Source organism: Falco biarmicus, chromosome 3, assembly GCF_023638135.1.
Source record: "Falco biarmicus isolate bFalBia1 chromosome 3, bFalBia1.pri, whole genome shotgun sequence".
NCBI classification, from domain to species: domain Eukaryota; kingdom Metazoa; phylum Chordata; class Aves; order Falconiformes; family Falconidae; genus Falco; species Falco biarmicus.
Genome location: NC_079290.1, coordinates 56,488,188 through 56,505,142, shown reverse-complemented (window position 1 = coordinate 56,505,142; position 16,955 = coordinate 56,488,188). Strand labels below are relative to the sequence as shown.

Sequence of the window (16,955 nt, the reverse complement as noted above, 5' to 3'; positions counted from 1 at the left end):
AGACATCCAATACAATTGAATGTGGAGTATCAGACTCTTCAGTAGTTTTCTAGTATGTTTAATGAGCCAGGGATCTATCCAGTAATTGGTGGCCAAGTATGTGATTATGGGATACATAAAATCAAATAAATTTCTAAGGGAGACAAAGTTCAACTGCCGGTCTTAATCCGTTATCACTTACTGTTGAGTAGGTAAGATTAACACTATAGAAGTCAATGGATTTATACTGCTGTAAAGTTCAACGAGAGAATATGAGAATAAACTGCTCACACAGTTTATGGGGAAATAAAATGGATTATATAACTATTTTCCAGAGTGCTTCCTATAAATAGAAAGAAAGGTACAGTTTATGGTAAAATACCCGAATAATTGGCAAGAGGGCTGTTTTATTGCTACTTATCAGATTGTGTATATATATAAGACATCTCTTCCTCTTAACTCTGAGAAAATTACTACTTTCCTACACCACAAACTTTAAGATTATAGAAGTTTCAAAAGTAGAATAAAAAGCTGCCCACGGGCATTATTTAAGAAGACTAGTAGAGCGTTTATCATAACCTATTGTGACCATTTCTTCCATAACATTTTAGTTCTACCATATGTGTACTGATATGATAATGGATCAAACTTACAATGAAAGTAATCTGCTGCTGAGCTACTGAACACTGATTTATTTTATTTCAGGTGAAAAATAAGTGGCTAAACAATGGTGCGGAATGACCAGAAATGTTAACCACAAGCTTTTTCAAAATACTTAAAAACTCAAGGTACATATTTGATGGGAAACCAAGAGTATTTTCAACAAATTTGAACAACAGATGTAAAGCCTACTTAATCACAGGTCACTTTGGACTGTCTGATGGTATTTCAAAATATTTCAGAAATTTTGAAATAGTATTTCAGATCCCACTTTATTTACGTTGTAAATATGCCACGTTTACAATACTTTCTGGAGACTGGAGCAATCTAACAAGAGTAAAGTGGAACAGCTACTAACAATTACCAAATACCTGAACACCTAAATTTTTCATACTGCTATTAATAATCTAGAAAGCATGTGTTTGTAGCACAGGCCCTTGCAAACTGATCACCATTGTATCTTCTAATCACGCCACTACGCTGTCTCTGCAAGTGTTCCTATACATGCCAAAACGGTCCCATGGAATTGTGTTAAGGCAGAATAGGAATAGTGAAAAGCTGTGTTTTGCTTCTATTTCATTACTGAAAAGAACTACAAACTAACTGTTAAGGGGTCTATCTCACGGCAGGCAGCATGGTTGGTCCCAATGAGTGAAAGAACATTGACCTGCAATTTTGGGCAAAAAAAAATATGTTGGTAGAAGTCTCTAAAGTGACACAAAAGTTCAGCTGCCTTATGCCATACTAGTTATACGAGCCTACCGGTTTTCATACTCATATAAAACATTAAAATATGTCCTAGGGTGTTCTGCTGTATGCTAATTAACGACAAACACATGGAATCTGTTAAGATCATGGGGGCGGGGGGCGTTACAAATAAGTCTTATGTATGTAAAGCCCAGCAGTCAGCAGAAGGCAAATCCTGTGCAAAGGGTAGATCTGGCAGCACAGCCTGAATATTAGCAAGGCCACTTCTGCCCCAGCAGCGTATCCTGAAGATCTTTACATCTAAGCCAGCAAATATTTCTTTCAGGTAGGTTCCCCCTGCATGGGAAGCCTTTGTTTTAATCCAGGCTCTCTCACACACCCCTTGCTTTTCCATAGTGTTTTACGCCTGCTGCCACGCTTAACTGTGGCACCTGGCAAGGTCTGGCTCATCCCCTTGCCTTTCTCCTGGATGCTCTCTGTGGAAATCCCGAACGCCAGGCCAGTCACAGGATGAGGAAGAAGCATGGGACAACGCCTGTCGGACGCGGTGGGTGTCTGAAATGGCGGAGCCCGCGGCACCTGAACGCCTGTCAGAGGCGCCAGCCGCCACCGCGGCCGGGCGGAAAGGCAGCCCCCGGGGCAGCAGACCCTTGCGGCCCCGCTCTCGCGAGAGCAGTGCCGAAGCCTCGCGGGAACTGGCCGGACTCCGCCTCCCTCCACAGGAAAGGCGCTCGGCCCCGACGTTCCCTTTTCCCGCCGTTTCGCGCGGAGCTGCCGGCAGCCAACCAGGTAACGGCGCGCGCTCCCCTCGCCGCCGCCGCCTGGTAACGGCCGCGAGCGTGCCGCTCCCGCTCCGGGGACGGGTCTGCGCCGGCAGCGGGGCTTCCCCGCGGCCCACAGTTCCCGTGGGGCACGCTGCAGACACCGGCCCTCCGCCCGCCAGGAGCCCCCGGGCAGGGGGCGCGGCCCGCGCCTGCCCGGTCTCTACGTTTCGGAGGCTCCGGCCGGCCTGGCTGCCGCTCGGGGGAAGGGACGTGTGGGACATGCCCACCCCTTTTGCCGTCCGGGCTGGACGTGACACGCCTGGCGGGCGGCCGGGGTGGCGGGAGCGCGGGGGCTTGCTCCCGCCTGGCGAGCTCTCGGGCGCTGGTCATGGTAGGAGTTCTCAGAGCATCCCGGCGTGCCATACGAGTGAGTTTTCTGTATAGTGTTTGTGCAAAGAGGGGAAAAAAAAAAAAAGACAAAAAGCACCTCTGGGCGGTACAGGAGAGTTGAGTTTGGATGAGCAGCTGATGCTCAGGCTTTTTGGTGGGGGTCAGGGGTTCAGGAAGGTTTGTGCGCTCCAGAATCACAGAGAGGCCATGTGTGTCTGTCAGCGGAGTACAAATACAGATAAACAGCTTCAGTGCTTTATCGGTGCTAACTGCCGGCGCTGGTGGTGTGCGTAGGAAGGCTGTCATTTAGGAAGCTGTGCAAAGGCTTACGATGCCGAAGGGAGTTAGCGGTTGAAGGAAGAGGGATATAGAAATATATGTTTAGGTTGTTTCGTGAAAGGGTTGGTCGGGAGGGTAGGAGTAAAGCCCTGCCTGAGAACGGCGCCGGTCGGGAGAGGGCTGGCATTCTGCTTCCTTCGCCCCCTCGGGCAGCTTCCAGTTCCCTCTCTGTCTGAAAGTGCCCATACATCCAGCTCAGGTGATGTTTTTTTCGTAAGGACTGGAGAATCCTTTCTTAGAACTGGAGACCGAGCTAATAAGCTGACATCACTGAATGCCTTTTACACCTGTGCAAATGCCCAGACCTGTCAAAGGCTCTGGTTGAGCACCTGTTTGGGGCACTCTGTTTGAAGGCAGGTTGAACACCTGTAGAAAGTAATGTGTCATTTCGGGATCTTGAAGTGGGTGAAGCTTGGAAAAATGTGTTGCTCCTTTTTTCCCCTGTTTGTATTCATTTGACATCCTAATCATTTGCGGAAACTCTGAGCAAGTTTGTGATTTTTTTTTTTTTTTTTTTCTAAAGCTCATCTTTGTGGAAAGAAAAAAGAACCAGAAAAAAACCAATAGGGACTGCCTTCACTAATTCTAGATTCAGATGCCCTTTTCTTTAGAATTATTCACCTGACATAATCAGATCTGAGATAGTGATAGTAAGTTTGTTGATTTCGCTCCACTAGCACTTGACAGAGAAAAAAATAGTTTCTAAAATACTGTTGTTGAAGGCAGAAAAGTAGAGTTTAAAAGATGTTCTTAATGTCACTAGGCAATCAGTTCCACAAAGAAGCATTGTACGATAGCTTGATGTGACTGTACACAAAGTAGAGCATTTCAGCTGCAAAGATGCGAGCAGGTTACTGTTCGGCTTCTGCTGCAGAATTGTAGGCTTGGCTAATTTGAAAAGGTAATTTTATTTTGTATTAAGGACTTCATTTAATATAACAACATTTGCTAACTTGAAACCAGGTATTGAAATGACGCTGAATTTTCTATGGACAGAGTGTTAAAGCAAATGTGGGACTACCTATACTGAGTGTTCTGTCAGCTCCATTACTGTGGCATTTAAGTATCCTTATACTAGAGAAAAAAATACAGTTCAAGTGATCCCGTGTTGTTAGGAATAACGCTTTGTCCATTTACTCCATTATTTTTATACTAAAGACAGCCAAACAGAAAGAAAAGTGACTTGCTTAAGACAGTGCACAGAGATAGGAGAAAGGAGACCAGAATCAAGGCCTCCAGGCCCTACACTAGGTCATGACCACTGAACCGAACATTTTATCGTGGTGAATCTAGGGGGCCAGTTAAATCAGCAGTTGCATTCAAATAGTTTTAAGTTGCTTGAAGGCTGTCAAGATAGGGAGTGCAGCTTCTTAACTAATTGTAGACCTTGTATCATCAGAACTACAACTGTAATTTGTGTCTGAAATTTGAGAGTCAATTGCTCCTTTTATTTGTCTGTACAGACATTGTGGTTTGCTTGCTCAGACCGCTGCTTTAGGAATTGTACAAAACACCTTAGTGGGGTTTTTTTTTTTAGTTGCTGTAATTTATATTACAGAGCAATAGAGATAGCTATGTCAGCCTGGTAATGACACAGCCCCTATTCAAAAATGTTTGTTTAAAATTGGCTACATAAAAATAGGGAAAACTTCAAATGACCAGTTTCACACAGAGGGAACCGAAGGACAGAGAGATTACATGAATATTTCAATGTTGGACACCAGTGCTGATAGAATTGAATCTTACCTTGGCTCAGACCCAGATCAGAGTACCATGATTCCTGTGTAGTTTACCTGAGGGCATCATCTGTGTTAAAAAATCCTTCAATACAAATAAGAATTATGCTGTGATAGTTCTGAGTTGTGTAGGGCAGTCTGGCTTGTAAGATAGAGCTATCTTACTTTGATAGTTCTCAAATACTAATGTTTTGAACATTTATAAATTTGACATTTCTCTCCTATTTCCTTTTCATCGGTGAGTAGGAATCATTTCAATGTAGAATCATGAAGACTTCAGGGGGATGTGAACTTTGCAGAAGGGTGTCGTTTGAATCCATGTTTATGTAAAGGATGTATATACACAAATAAATCTCTGATAAAACTTTTGACAAACACTTTTGGTAACAGCCAGATTTTGGAAGCATGGGTTGCTTCTGGAAAGCAGGATTTCTGTTTAACTGTAGCTTTACATAGGAAAAGAATAGAGACCTAAGCCTCTTAATCTAATTCTTAGTTGATAGCTGTTTAAGCTGGGGAGGGGGGAAGGAATTCTGTTAGTTTATAATTACTTGTAGCAAAATACTTAGCATCTTACACACTTTCAGGGTGACTGTCAGTATATAAGTACAACTCAAGTTGTACAAAGGATAGGCAGTAAGCTTTGTATTTCATCCATGGCTGCAAGTTATACTCTGATAAATGCAAGCATAAGTGTTGTCGATCTGTCATTACAGGCATACACCTGTCTTCAGAAACAGCTTCATAACTATGTAATTTAAAACTTAAAGTGTGAGAGTCTGCCAGTTCTGCAAATAAGTCAAGCTGGGAGCAGAAAAAAGCAAGATGAATGCATCTGGAGGAAGCTGTGGGAGCCCTAGTTCTGCAGAACCTACAGGGGATTTCTTCAAGGACTTGTGGTCCAAACTGAAAGAATGTCATGATAAAGAAGTACAAGGTAAATTGTTAAAGTTCGGGTTCACAGAAGGCTGGCTGCTACCACAGGAAAACTTTGAACCAAAGTACTGCTCAGTCTGCATGGAACTGAATAGATTTTTAATGTCTTATGCAGAAAGTTGGATGGATAATTGCAAATGATCCTTACAGACTGACTACCTAAGCCCAGTCAACAGGATTAGATTTAATCTATCAACAAGTATAAAGGATTTGCTAGGTCGGTGAAAAAAAAAAAGTAACACAATGTTACTTGGGATCTGTGTTTGCTTAGGAAGTATTTAAATGTTACTTTATCATTAATGGATTATGATTCAAAGTTTCCAGTTCAAGTTATTCAATGGAATTTTTTCTTTTCTCTTTGGTTTTAGTCACTTCAGATGCAAGCCATTTTAATGTATTGTTTATTTTCCCTAACTTGTGCAAAATACCACTACAAGTTAGTATTAGAGAAGCATTTCTTCAGTTTTTAGCCTTCTAAATTTTCTCAACAAAATTTATGATAGTTGCTTATTCTTACATTATATTTTGTGACCTGTGATATCGATTTTGCTATGCATTGACTGTTAGTGTCTGTTCATTCTTCAGTAGTGCAGGAAATTAATAACACTCAAAGTAAAGATGAATTATTGCACTGTGTATTTATATTCTTATAATATTGTTTTACAAGTAATATTCATGAAATGCTTTGTTACAAGTACTTAATAAGAAGGTAACATTTTGTTCTACTAATCTTAAGTCACACAATCCATTCTTTTAGATGGAAGTAGAACAGTATTTGAATCTTCCAACAAGCATATCCTTATGTATGAAGCAGTATTTATTAGGCTGGAATAAAAGCAGGTGAGATTTTGTGAATTAAGAGCTTTAGTCATGCTAGTGGATCTTTGTAGCCAGACTATTTCCATGGCCTTGGTCGTTTCCACTAGCCTCTAAACAGTTCCAGGTCTGTTCATTTAGGTCCATTTATATCATCACTTCTTAATTGCAAAAAACCTGTGGGGGATTGTTTTATAATGTATAGATGTTTCATACCTGCCACTAAAAGTCTTGACTCAACAATTTGCAACACTGGGCCTTGACACTTTGTGTTAGTAATTAAAAAACAAAAACAAAAAACCAAAAACAAAACCAAACAAAAAACAAACAAACAAAAAAACCTATCAATTTGGCAACTGAAAGATGTACCAGATAGTAGCATTTTGTTATGTTAAAAAAGTACGCGTAACCATATGAAATATAACTTTATATTGTGTTTCACAACAGAAAAAATCTTACTTTTTTATTACTTTTTCTGGTTTTTTTTCTTTTTATTTGTCTTTTTTTAAAATTATTAATGTTTTTTTGGGGTGGGTGTGATGTCAACTGCAGATAAATGTGGAAGTACTGACAGAATGGGATCTGGCAATCTGTGGCATGTCTGAACAACAAAAACTGAACAAACAAAAAGCTCTAATGTAAAGGGTAATGTTAAGTGACCCCTTCTCTAGTTTCTTGGGATGTGCAGCACGTGATTTTAGAGTTTTGGTTTTCTTTATGCGAATGAAGATACTCTTTAGAATGCATGCTGGGTGTGGCCAGATAATTTTGCCACTAGGCAGTCTTTTTCATGCCTAGCCCTTTGTCAGTATGTCCCACACCGTGTTAGGTAAAATTAGGTCTTCCATGATAACATCAAAGACATGCCTGAAGGATAGTTAATTTTTTCAAAAGGTGGGGATCCTCTTATAGAAAATGGTACTGGAAGATATTTTAGAAACATCAAACACAGGCTTGCCTGGACTTTGCTTGTTTCTGAAGTCTATAAATAAGAATTAAAATTGACTCATGAGTTTCCAATCTAAATGTCAGCAAAAAATTATTTTAAAGGTGGTGGAAGGTGGATTAAGGGAATGTTAGTAGTTGGAGAAAAAGCTTTTTACATGTACAGTGCAGAATGTACTGAACACTGTAATGGTGGAATTTTTATTATTATAAATCCATGAAAAGTAGGATTTATGACACATGGGCTTGAAATGGTCAGGCATATTATACAATTTATGATATGTATATATAGAGAGAATTTAGACTAGAGAACACTTCAAACAGTTTGAAATTGATTTTATTGAATTTTTATAGTACTATATTGTAAAGGGTGTATTTTTCCACTGTTGGCTAAACAAACACAGCTGCTTATTCTTTTAAACTGATCATTTGCAAAAAATTCAGAATTTTGGCACTCTTCAGGCAAAATCGTTATCGCTTTCCCTTAAATTCATTATGTGACAACGGTTAGGACTCCTACAACCCAGTCTCCATTGGGCATGGTCAGCATCAGTTGACTCTTCATGGAATTCAGATGTGCTCAGCAACTAGAATAATGGTCATTAAAATGATATTTACTTATGTTTCCTACCTGCAGAATGTGTGGGATACTTGCGTAGTGCTCACAAATTAGAAAGGAATTTAATAATGCTGTTTAGAAAGTGACTAATTTCTGCAGGTGTTAATAGTTGCATCTAGTTCAAAATAATTATATGGATACTTGCTGCATGTAGGTCTTACTGGCGTGGTTCTTGAGGATGAATTCAAGCCTAAAGCTCTATACTAAGAAGAAACATATTTCAACATAGCAATGTGAGGAGAGTTTTGTGTACAAGAAATAGCCAGTTTATTTTAAATTATTCCTTACCTCTGAAAAACTAAAGATACCAGTAGATAGGGAAAAAGCCTGTAGTCACAGATGCAGAGACAATTATGAGGGAATCGGTTGTCGTTGATAGATTGCTGTAGGAAAGGAAATGGCTGGAAGCTCCTCAAAAGTAAATAATTATCTACAGCAGGGCTGGAAGGGATGTTAGGAGGTCATCTAGCCCATCTCTATACCCTTAAGGTAGGTTTATGTCTGTGTCATTGTCGACAGAAGCTTGTCCAACCCATTCCAGGAAAACTTCAGCAATAAAGATACTGCAGGCTTTCCAGGCACTGTCAATTTTAAGAAAGTGCATTTAATGCATTTGAAATTTCATCAGAATGGAAACATCATAGCCATTAATTGAAATATTACAGGTAATAAGTTGCAAGCTTCATAAGATAGTGTTATCTGTTTCATTAATCTGCCTAATGATAGTTTAAAGAAAGTTTACATCACTTTAATGGGGACAGTGTCATTTACTAAAGCACTTATGAGCTCTAGTTAAGAGATTTATATAGTCTGCAGCTTGCCTACTCCACAGAAATATTGTGTGCAAGATAAAATTGAATTGGGAATGTACATAGTGTAGTACCACCTAAGTTTATGTGCTCACTACAATGTTAAATAAGGAAATCTGAAAAAGCAAAGCTCTTTAAATGAGTATGCTTAAACCTCCCAGTGCTCTGGAAAAGCAAAAGGGAGAGATTGCATGTGATGTAGTAATTCAATGCTCTTGAATAAATGTAACAAACTGGTTTCCTGCCTTCTCATTGCAGTCATTTGAATTAAGAAAAAATGCAGCCTTTAAGTAACTAGTTTGGTTCCTCCTGATTTCAGGTGAGAGGGGAGATAGTGTTACCTGTAGCACAGTACTGGGCCTTTTGAGCGCTGCCTCTTCAATTTGTGGCTCAGGTTGCCAACGTTACAATCCTAAATACTTGCTGAACAGACTGCCTGTTCATACAGGAGATGCATTGTTGTGCCGCTTCATTCCTTCCAATGGGCGTGGAGCAGCATTAAAAGCACGGTTTATAGGGGTTCTAATTGCAGATGCCTAATTGACTTGATGAATAGCAACTACTTAAAAAAATAAACCCTCTTTCTATGCTGATCTGCATGATAGAACACAACATCTCAGAGGTGTTGAACACTTAGCGATAAAAGAAATCTTGCTGAATTTCCTAATAACTTTTTTTTTTAGTGTCTGTGCATTTGTATCTCATTGTCTCACTGGCATCTTGTAGCAGTCTGTAGCATTCACTGAGGCTCTAGCTGGCTTGACTGTTACATTGTGAGTAGCCTGAAGAGTAAACCTTCTCAAGCAAGTTGTGTTCCCCTTTGAGCTGTTCCCAGTTGATTGTAGTAGGGGAGAGAAAAAAGAAGTCTGTTAACTGCCTTAACCTACATTTTCTATAGTAAGATGTAGTATAGGGTATGTGTTTTGGTTTAAATTCGAAATTGTCAGAAGCTTTCTTCAAAGTGTTCTGGTTTTGCAAGTTTATACTGTTAACCTAAATGACAAATGCTGTTGCAAGAAGGCTTACAAGACACCTTATGTTCTACCTGAAACCCGAAGTTGCTCCCAACTTTATATAGTTTGAAGAAAATATGACCTTAGGAAATTGTTATGTTACATGTTAAATGTTATACCATTGGAGTCTGACTATTTCTGACCACTTACTTAGAATAGGAATGGCTGGCTTATGTGCAGGTAGTATCACATAAATTTCCATAGCACTGCATCCCAGTTGTTAAGCAGTGCCATATGTAAAGCACCTTTATCTTCCTGTCCCTGCACACCCCCCCACCCCCCCAAAACTTTGCAAGCAGATTGGCTGGACTGTCAGCTGGCCCCTTCTGCAGAAACCAACAGTTGTGTGTTCTGTGCAGAAGTAAAAAGGTTTGCAAACACATTTAGTATCGTGTGGGCCTTAGTGGGAGAAGGACTGCGGGGGAAATACTATTCCTCAGTTCAACCGTAAGATGTTCTAAAGAAGCTTTGGCTGAGAGGGCCTGGTAGCATACCTCCAATAGAGTATGTTGTCCTTTTGTGCTTTAAATCCTTGAGTCATGTATTTTTGATGTTTCCTTTATTGCATACACATTGTAATTTTTCAGTTCAGTGGTTGGATGCTACATTTCAAGTGTAGTATTATGCATTAATGTGTACACAGAACATATTTTATGCTACTTATGTAGGCATAGTCAATGGAAATATATTAACAGTGCTTGGTATTTGTGTGTGGTTTCTTACAAAGGTGTTTTTATACCCGTTTAAGTGGAAATCTGCTTGTTTGTTTAAGAAGTCTCTATTTCCTAGAGATATAATAGCTATATTTGTTTCCAAGATCCTGTAGAATATACTCAAGAGGTCCAGAATGAACCATTTTCTCTCCAAATTATTGATATTTTTTCTCTTTTGCAGATGTCATTGGCAAAAGGAGAGTTAGTTTATTGTTTCACACTTTTTATTAAAATCAGAATTCTGTAACATGTATTTTTTGCTTTCCGCTTTTCAGGCTTACAGCTGAAAATATCAAAGTTGAAAAAGGAAAGATGCTTGTAAGTACTCATCCTAATGATCTGATTTTTTTTAAAGGAGAATCTGACTTATCATTAATGAGTTGTAATTCTTGTAAGAGCAATTGAGGTTTCATGGGTTCTTCCTTCAGACATGTACAAAACTCTTCTCACTTTAATTCAGCTGAAGTCATCTAAAGATATACATAACTCTTTATAGGGTGTGTAAATTGAACACTAGGTTGGCCTTTCTTGAACAAGTAACTTGTAAGGTTTTCTTATCTACAGTATTTCTAGGATGCCTATCAAGATGTTGACGTTTCAAATACAAAAGATAATTACGGAGACATTGTAAAATTGAGGTTGTACCTGTAAAAGAGAAGTGACAGGACAACAACCCAACTTTTTTGAGAATTTTTTTTTGCTATATATTTGCCTTCAGTATCAGGAGGTGTGCCTTAACTCAGCTTTCAGTCATTAAGTAAAGATTCTGCTAATTTTCACTGAATTCTCATATTTTAAGATACGTGTATCGTCTTTTGCAGTTATTATTTGCTACTTATTTTTAGTTATGTTCATTAGAAGCAACTGGAGGGGTGGGAGAAATCTGAATTACAAGATTCACATGTCCAGTAGAATCACAATATATATTTGCAGCTTTAAAACAGGTCTTGTTTTCCTTCTGCTGACTAAACCCATATTTAATTAAATGATAAGTTATGCTAATGTGATTCTTATTTACATTTTTACTTTAGGTTTCATTAATATTAATGGTAATATTGTATATGACTTGTATTATGACTTGTGTTTTATAAAGTACTGTGTAGGAGGAAAAAAAATAGATTACTTGATCTTTTTCTACTTTGGAAAACAATTTAATTATATTAGATATATTAAAGAAGTCAAACTCTTCTTAAAATTAGCAAAAATACTGCATATTTGCATTCCCAGCATTGCTGTCTAAAGTCAAAGTTACACAAGGTTAGTTTTAAAGTGCAGCCACAGCACTATCAAGCAGTTTGTGCTTTTTCAGAATTAGCATTTCTGTCGTCATCTAGTCAGTTTTTTTCTCATTATTTCCTATTAGTTTTTTTAGTTGTCTCTTTTTTTTTTTTTTTTTTTTTAGTTACACTTTTCAAATTGTGTAAGCAGGAAACAACCCTCCCTTAGTCTACAAAAGTTAGGTCATCATGAGCTTTTTTGTACAATAGTAACTCAAGCAACTCTCAAACATTTTTGACAGTTATTCTCTAAACTCCCTGATGTGCTTATATTTCTGGTTGGGAGGGGAAAAAAGGTGTTCTTTCCGTAGAAGTGAATTCCCTCTAGTGGAATCAATCTTTCCTTCTCCTGTAACATGAAGTATGTAAATGCATTTTATAATGATACTGGCTTTTTCTGCTATAATTTGATTGTACTACAGTACATACTTAACTTGCTGTCTACTTCTATAATAACTGTTCTGTAATTATAACAGTGACTCACTTCCAGCAAAATTGTTCTTGTTTCTTCTCTCTAGGCTTTTGGAAGAAATTGCCTTCAGTTTTATAATTCCTGTTTTGCTCTCTTCCCTAGATATCTTTTTGGATTTTATTTATCCTTTGTAGTGCTCAGACTCCCCTGGGCTTTTGTTTTTCTTATTTCAGTTAAGTATTGCCCAGATTGCTGGCATTTGATAATCCACAGTAGCACTTTGAGCCTGTACAGTATTGTGTGTACTCACATTTCAGCATCATACATGCACATCTCATCGGTGGAGGCTATAGATAATTGCTTACCATTTTGACTTCTGTCTGCATGGTGTCACTCTGATGCTTGCAGAGCAGGTGCATTTTTGCAGGGTTTTCTTTGCATTTTCTGAGGACTCTAGGCTGCAGAGAAGCCACTAGAAGATAGCAGTGGCAGCTGAAGGAACAGTTCAGGATAGGATCACAAAATGAAAGATTAACTAATGACATCCACAACAGCATCCAGCTTATTCTGGTACCATCAGGATTCCCTGTATTTACCAAGCAATTCACCAAACCTATAGTAGCGTTTACAATCCAGAGTACCTATATGGCTAACATCCTGTTCCCTTGAATATGTACCTGTTCCTCAAGATCAAGATTTGTCGGCTTTTATATGGCTTCTTGTTCAAACTCCAATACTAGTAGAACACAGTGTGCTGTTTGCAGCTGCTGTTTAACTGCGCGTAAGAGTTGAGAAATTATTACAAAAAAAAAAAGTGGCAACAGAGTTCAGTTGCTTATTTGGTCTGTTGGTGAATCTTTAGTCAATTGGAAATAAGAATTCATATGAAGTTTATAAAGATTTTGAGTTCCAAGTTGTATCATGAAATGCTATCAGATCATCCATTAGAATGCAAATAGCATATGTGGTTTTTACATTTTAAAGATAAGGTTTCTGAATACTAAGATTAATATTCCAGTATCACAGTATTTATGTTAGTAGATGAAATTATATTAGGTTATTAGATGGCTTTCAGTTAGCAAATATTTGGTGCTATGTTTTATACTTAGAGGCTCCACTTTCCTGGAAAAAATCAGTTTATCATCTTGCTATTTCTTATGTGTAATTCACAAATTAAGTAGTTACTTCACTTTTTAATCTACAAGGATGAAATCTTGCTGTTACTGTTAACTTAAGCTGGTGTATCATGAGTTGCTTCCACATTGTGAAATCTTAAATTGATCGGTTAATTTTCTAGATGATTAATATTATCAGTGATGTGACTGAACACATATCGAATGGTTTAATTATTGTTTGGAATCTTTCTACAATTACTACATTGTAGATACAGTACTCTTACATAGGCGGTCTTGTTCTCCTTGGTGCATCTGAATACCTGAGGTTTAGTATTTCAGACTTGGTAATCAGCTGACAATGAGCACCTTATTTTGTATCCCACTTCAGCATTGGAGCTAATGACTTGTAAATGCTAGGTCAGAGACGGTTCATTATGTAGAGTGCCTTCATAGCCAAAACCATCTGTCATGTTTATCAGGTGTAGTGGAATTCTGGAAAAAAAACCCCCTCAAAACCAATAAACTATCAAACAAAACAGCCTCCCCCAAAAAAACTAGTTCCTTCTGCAGTTTTACCATCTTAATATGACATTTTACAGAGTTTAGATGAGAGGAATGGAGTATTAGTGTATTTAAATTTTATTGAGGTTTTTTTTTTTTTTTACAAATACTTAATGTCTTAGAATGATTAAAAGGTGGCTTGACAAAATACTTTAAAACTTGATATTTTAGACCTTCGGTAAGTTACATGAAAGAGAATGAAGTGATTTTTTTAAAAACTTTTTATGGCATAAACATCATAAAAATACAGACTGCTTTTGTCAGATTTCAAATTTTGCCATGGCCTGGCTGTACTTGGTTAATGAGCTGAGGTAACAGGATTGGAATACTTTGTCATCTCTAAGTGAAAGTACAAGTCTTGCATGTAATAGCATGAGGGACCATTTAACTGTCTTGTATGTTGTGTATGCAGCTGAAAAGTGTGATATGAGTTAGGAAAGGAGCAGCTAGCTTCTAACTCAGACATTTCTAAAAATGTTCATCAGAAACGCTTGCTTCATTTATCTTCAACTTCATATTTGTGCTGCTGCTAATTGCATTTCCCAAGAAAATGACAGAAAGAATTCTCTATTGAAAGACTAATAACTGCAATTTAAAGCTAGAACTAATTGTTTTCTCTATGTGATTTTAGGGATGCAGAGAGGCTTGAAGAGTTTTATACCAAGAACCAACAGCTCAGAGAACAGCAAAAAGCTCTTCATGACACTATCAAGGTTTTAGAAGACAGGTGTAGTATCTTGTAGCTTTTGGGTTTGTTGTGTTTTGCTCTTACAGAGTAGCTCTGGATACTTCGCAAGTTGTGATTTTTTTTTTTTTCGAGTAAACCAGTCCTTTTCTAATACAATCTAAATAGTGTGTTTTAAAGAAAAGCGTAGAATTTAGATTCTTCTGACTGAATTAAATTTTTGTTATTTTTGAAGTGCTTAGCTTACTTGGTTCAGTTAAGATAAATAGAAGTTAAATACATGAGATTGGGGGGCAGACAGCCATTTTAAAACACATTCTTTCACATCCAGTTTTGTGGAGGTAATTTTGATATCAATTGATATGTAGTACAAGTACAAAACCCAAGGGTAAATTATATAATATACTTTGAAACTCGTGAAATAACTTACTAGAAATCTTCCATATTTGAGGGGGTCTTCTACCAGTTGTCTCTTTAACCTGCAGGCTTTGTCTTTTGCCTTCTTTTGGACTTAGACATTCTGATCACCTTTCCCTTATTTCTTGCTGTTTAATCTGATATAACAAACTAAAACCAATAGACATGAAATTACAGTGCACTACTTAAAATGATACCTGTTTTGTAAAGTGTATGTTAAATTTGCTACTAATAGTCTCTCAGAAGCTTTCTTGAGAACAGAGATCATTACATAGTACATTATTCTCCCACATTCTTGTGTAATCTCAAATTTTAGAGCTGTGATCTTCAAATTTTGCTTTCAACTCTTGTTTCTCTGTGAAAGGCATTAGGGATAACCTTGTAACTGCACATAATAAACTTCCACAACGCACAGGCAGAAAGACATTTACAGAGCGAATGGACTTCCCTAATCCCTTAGCAGATGAAGTACTCAGACTGTAGAAAACAAAAGGATCATTTAACGTGGTTTAAAACATGGGGTTGATAATTCTGTGTTTATTATACAGTTAGTTAGATAAACTAGAATGAAGAGACATTTCAGTATTTTACTTTTTCTATAATTCCACAATATTAAAATACCCATAAACCAAGATGGTTTTTACTTCCAATATTCAACTGTGGAATTGGGAAGTTAGATGTTTTGTTTGGTTGGAGGGTTTGTGGTGCTGGTGGTGGTTTGGTTTTTGTTGGTGTCTTTTTTTTTTTTTTAATTCTTCATGTGCTAACAACAGCAATGCAGAACTCTTTATTAATTGGTCGCTTATTTAGCAGGCAAAAGAGAGTCTGGTTTTCACTTTGGTAATACTGTTAGCTTTTTGTTGTGTACCAGAAATAAATACACTTGTCACCTGTAAAACGGATACACATTACACTGCACAAATGAATGTGTCAAGATGGAGTAATTGTAACAAGTCCTTTTCTGATAGATGTGCTTTAAACAGCTGATCTAAACAATTGGAGGCAGTGGAGGTAATGCCTCACATGGACTTTTGGAGCCACTTCTAGTTACTGATGTCTAGATAAAGGATTTCACACTTGCTTGGTATTTGTTAGAGTGAATTTGCTGTTTGTACTTTTTATTTGATTACTTTGCTTAATGACAGTGATATATCCGTCTTAAATGAAGTCATAATATATTTACTAAAATGATTTGCTTGTTTGCATTTGCTTGTATGAACTGAATTTATAATGAATGGTAATTTACATTTGACAGGATTATTAGTAGGACACCTCACAAAGGCTTTCACTGGCAAGGTGTAGAATGCTCCGCTTTATTTAATAAACAATTAAGTAATGCATGTTGCTTTAGAAGTATCCAATACCTACAGTCATATATGCAAATGTTAGTATATGTAGTATTAGATAGTTCAGAAGTCTCAAAATACTACTATGTCAACATAGAAAACAAGAGTACTTAATGGTCTGTGTGGTTGTCAAGAAATTTTCTGTTTTTCATTGTTCAAAAGGCCAGTTAAGTGTGGGTATCTGCTTCACATATGGCAATATTTTCTTAAGAGGGACATTTTTTTTCTCGCTTTTATTGTAGATTAAGAGCGGGATTATGTGATCGTTGTGCTGTAACCGAAGAACATATGAGAAAGAAACAGCAAGAGTTTGAAAATATCCGGCAGCAGAATCTTAAACTTATCACTGAGCTTAGTGAGTTTTTACCCACAAGTCTGAAGAGAAAACATACTATTTTGTAAACTAGTTCTTCATGAATTCCTGTAACTTGATATAATTCTTGTATGGTGTGTTTAGTAAGCCCAAGAAGTTCAGTCAAGGGGATATCTAACTCTACATTCTGAAAATGTGTAACATACCAATTACTAGTCATTTGACCCACCTTCTTAGATTGTAGAGCTGATACTAAAAGTGAACTGATTTGTAAAATCTTGCAGTGTAAACTAGCTACTTTAGATAAAGTGTGGCTGCTTCTGTTTATTCCTACAGCTAAGACATAGAAGGACTGCCAGCTTTCCTAAGGAAACCCTGACTTCAGAAGTAACTGGTGATCAC

At 37.6% G+C, this 16,955-nt stretch overlaps 1 protein-coding gene across 3 annotated transcripts in view; it reads left to right on the top strand.

Moving 5' to 3' along the window:
* The first annotated feature begins 2,036 nt into the window (after positions 1 to 2,036).
* Positions 2,037 to 16,955, top strand: part of RBBP8 (RB binding protein 8, endonuclease) — a 39,807-nt gene continuing 24,888 nt past the window's right edge. The window contains exons 1-5 of one of the 3 annotated variants that reach the window (XM_056332337.1): positions 2,037 to 2,136; positions 5,293 to 5,513; positions 10,703 to 10,745; positions 14,424 to 14,519; positions 16,483 to 16,595. In XM_056332337.1, the coding sequence (XP_056188312.1) occupies positions 5,402 to 5,513; positions 10,703 to 10,745; positions 14,424 to 14,519; positions 16,483 to 16,595 (364 nt within the window). In that variant the 5' untranslated portion in view covers positions 2,037 to 2,136; positions 5,293 to 5,401. The other 2 variants (XM_056332335.1, XM_056332338.1) reach the window with 2 other exon arrangements.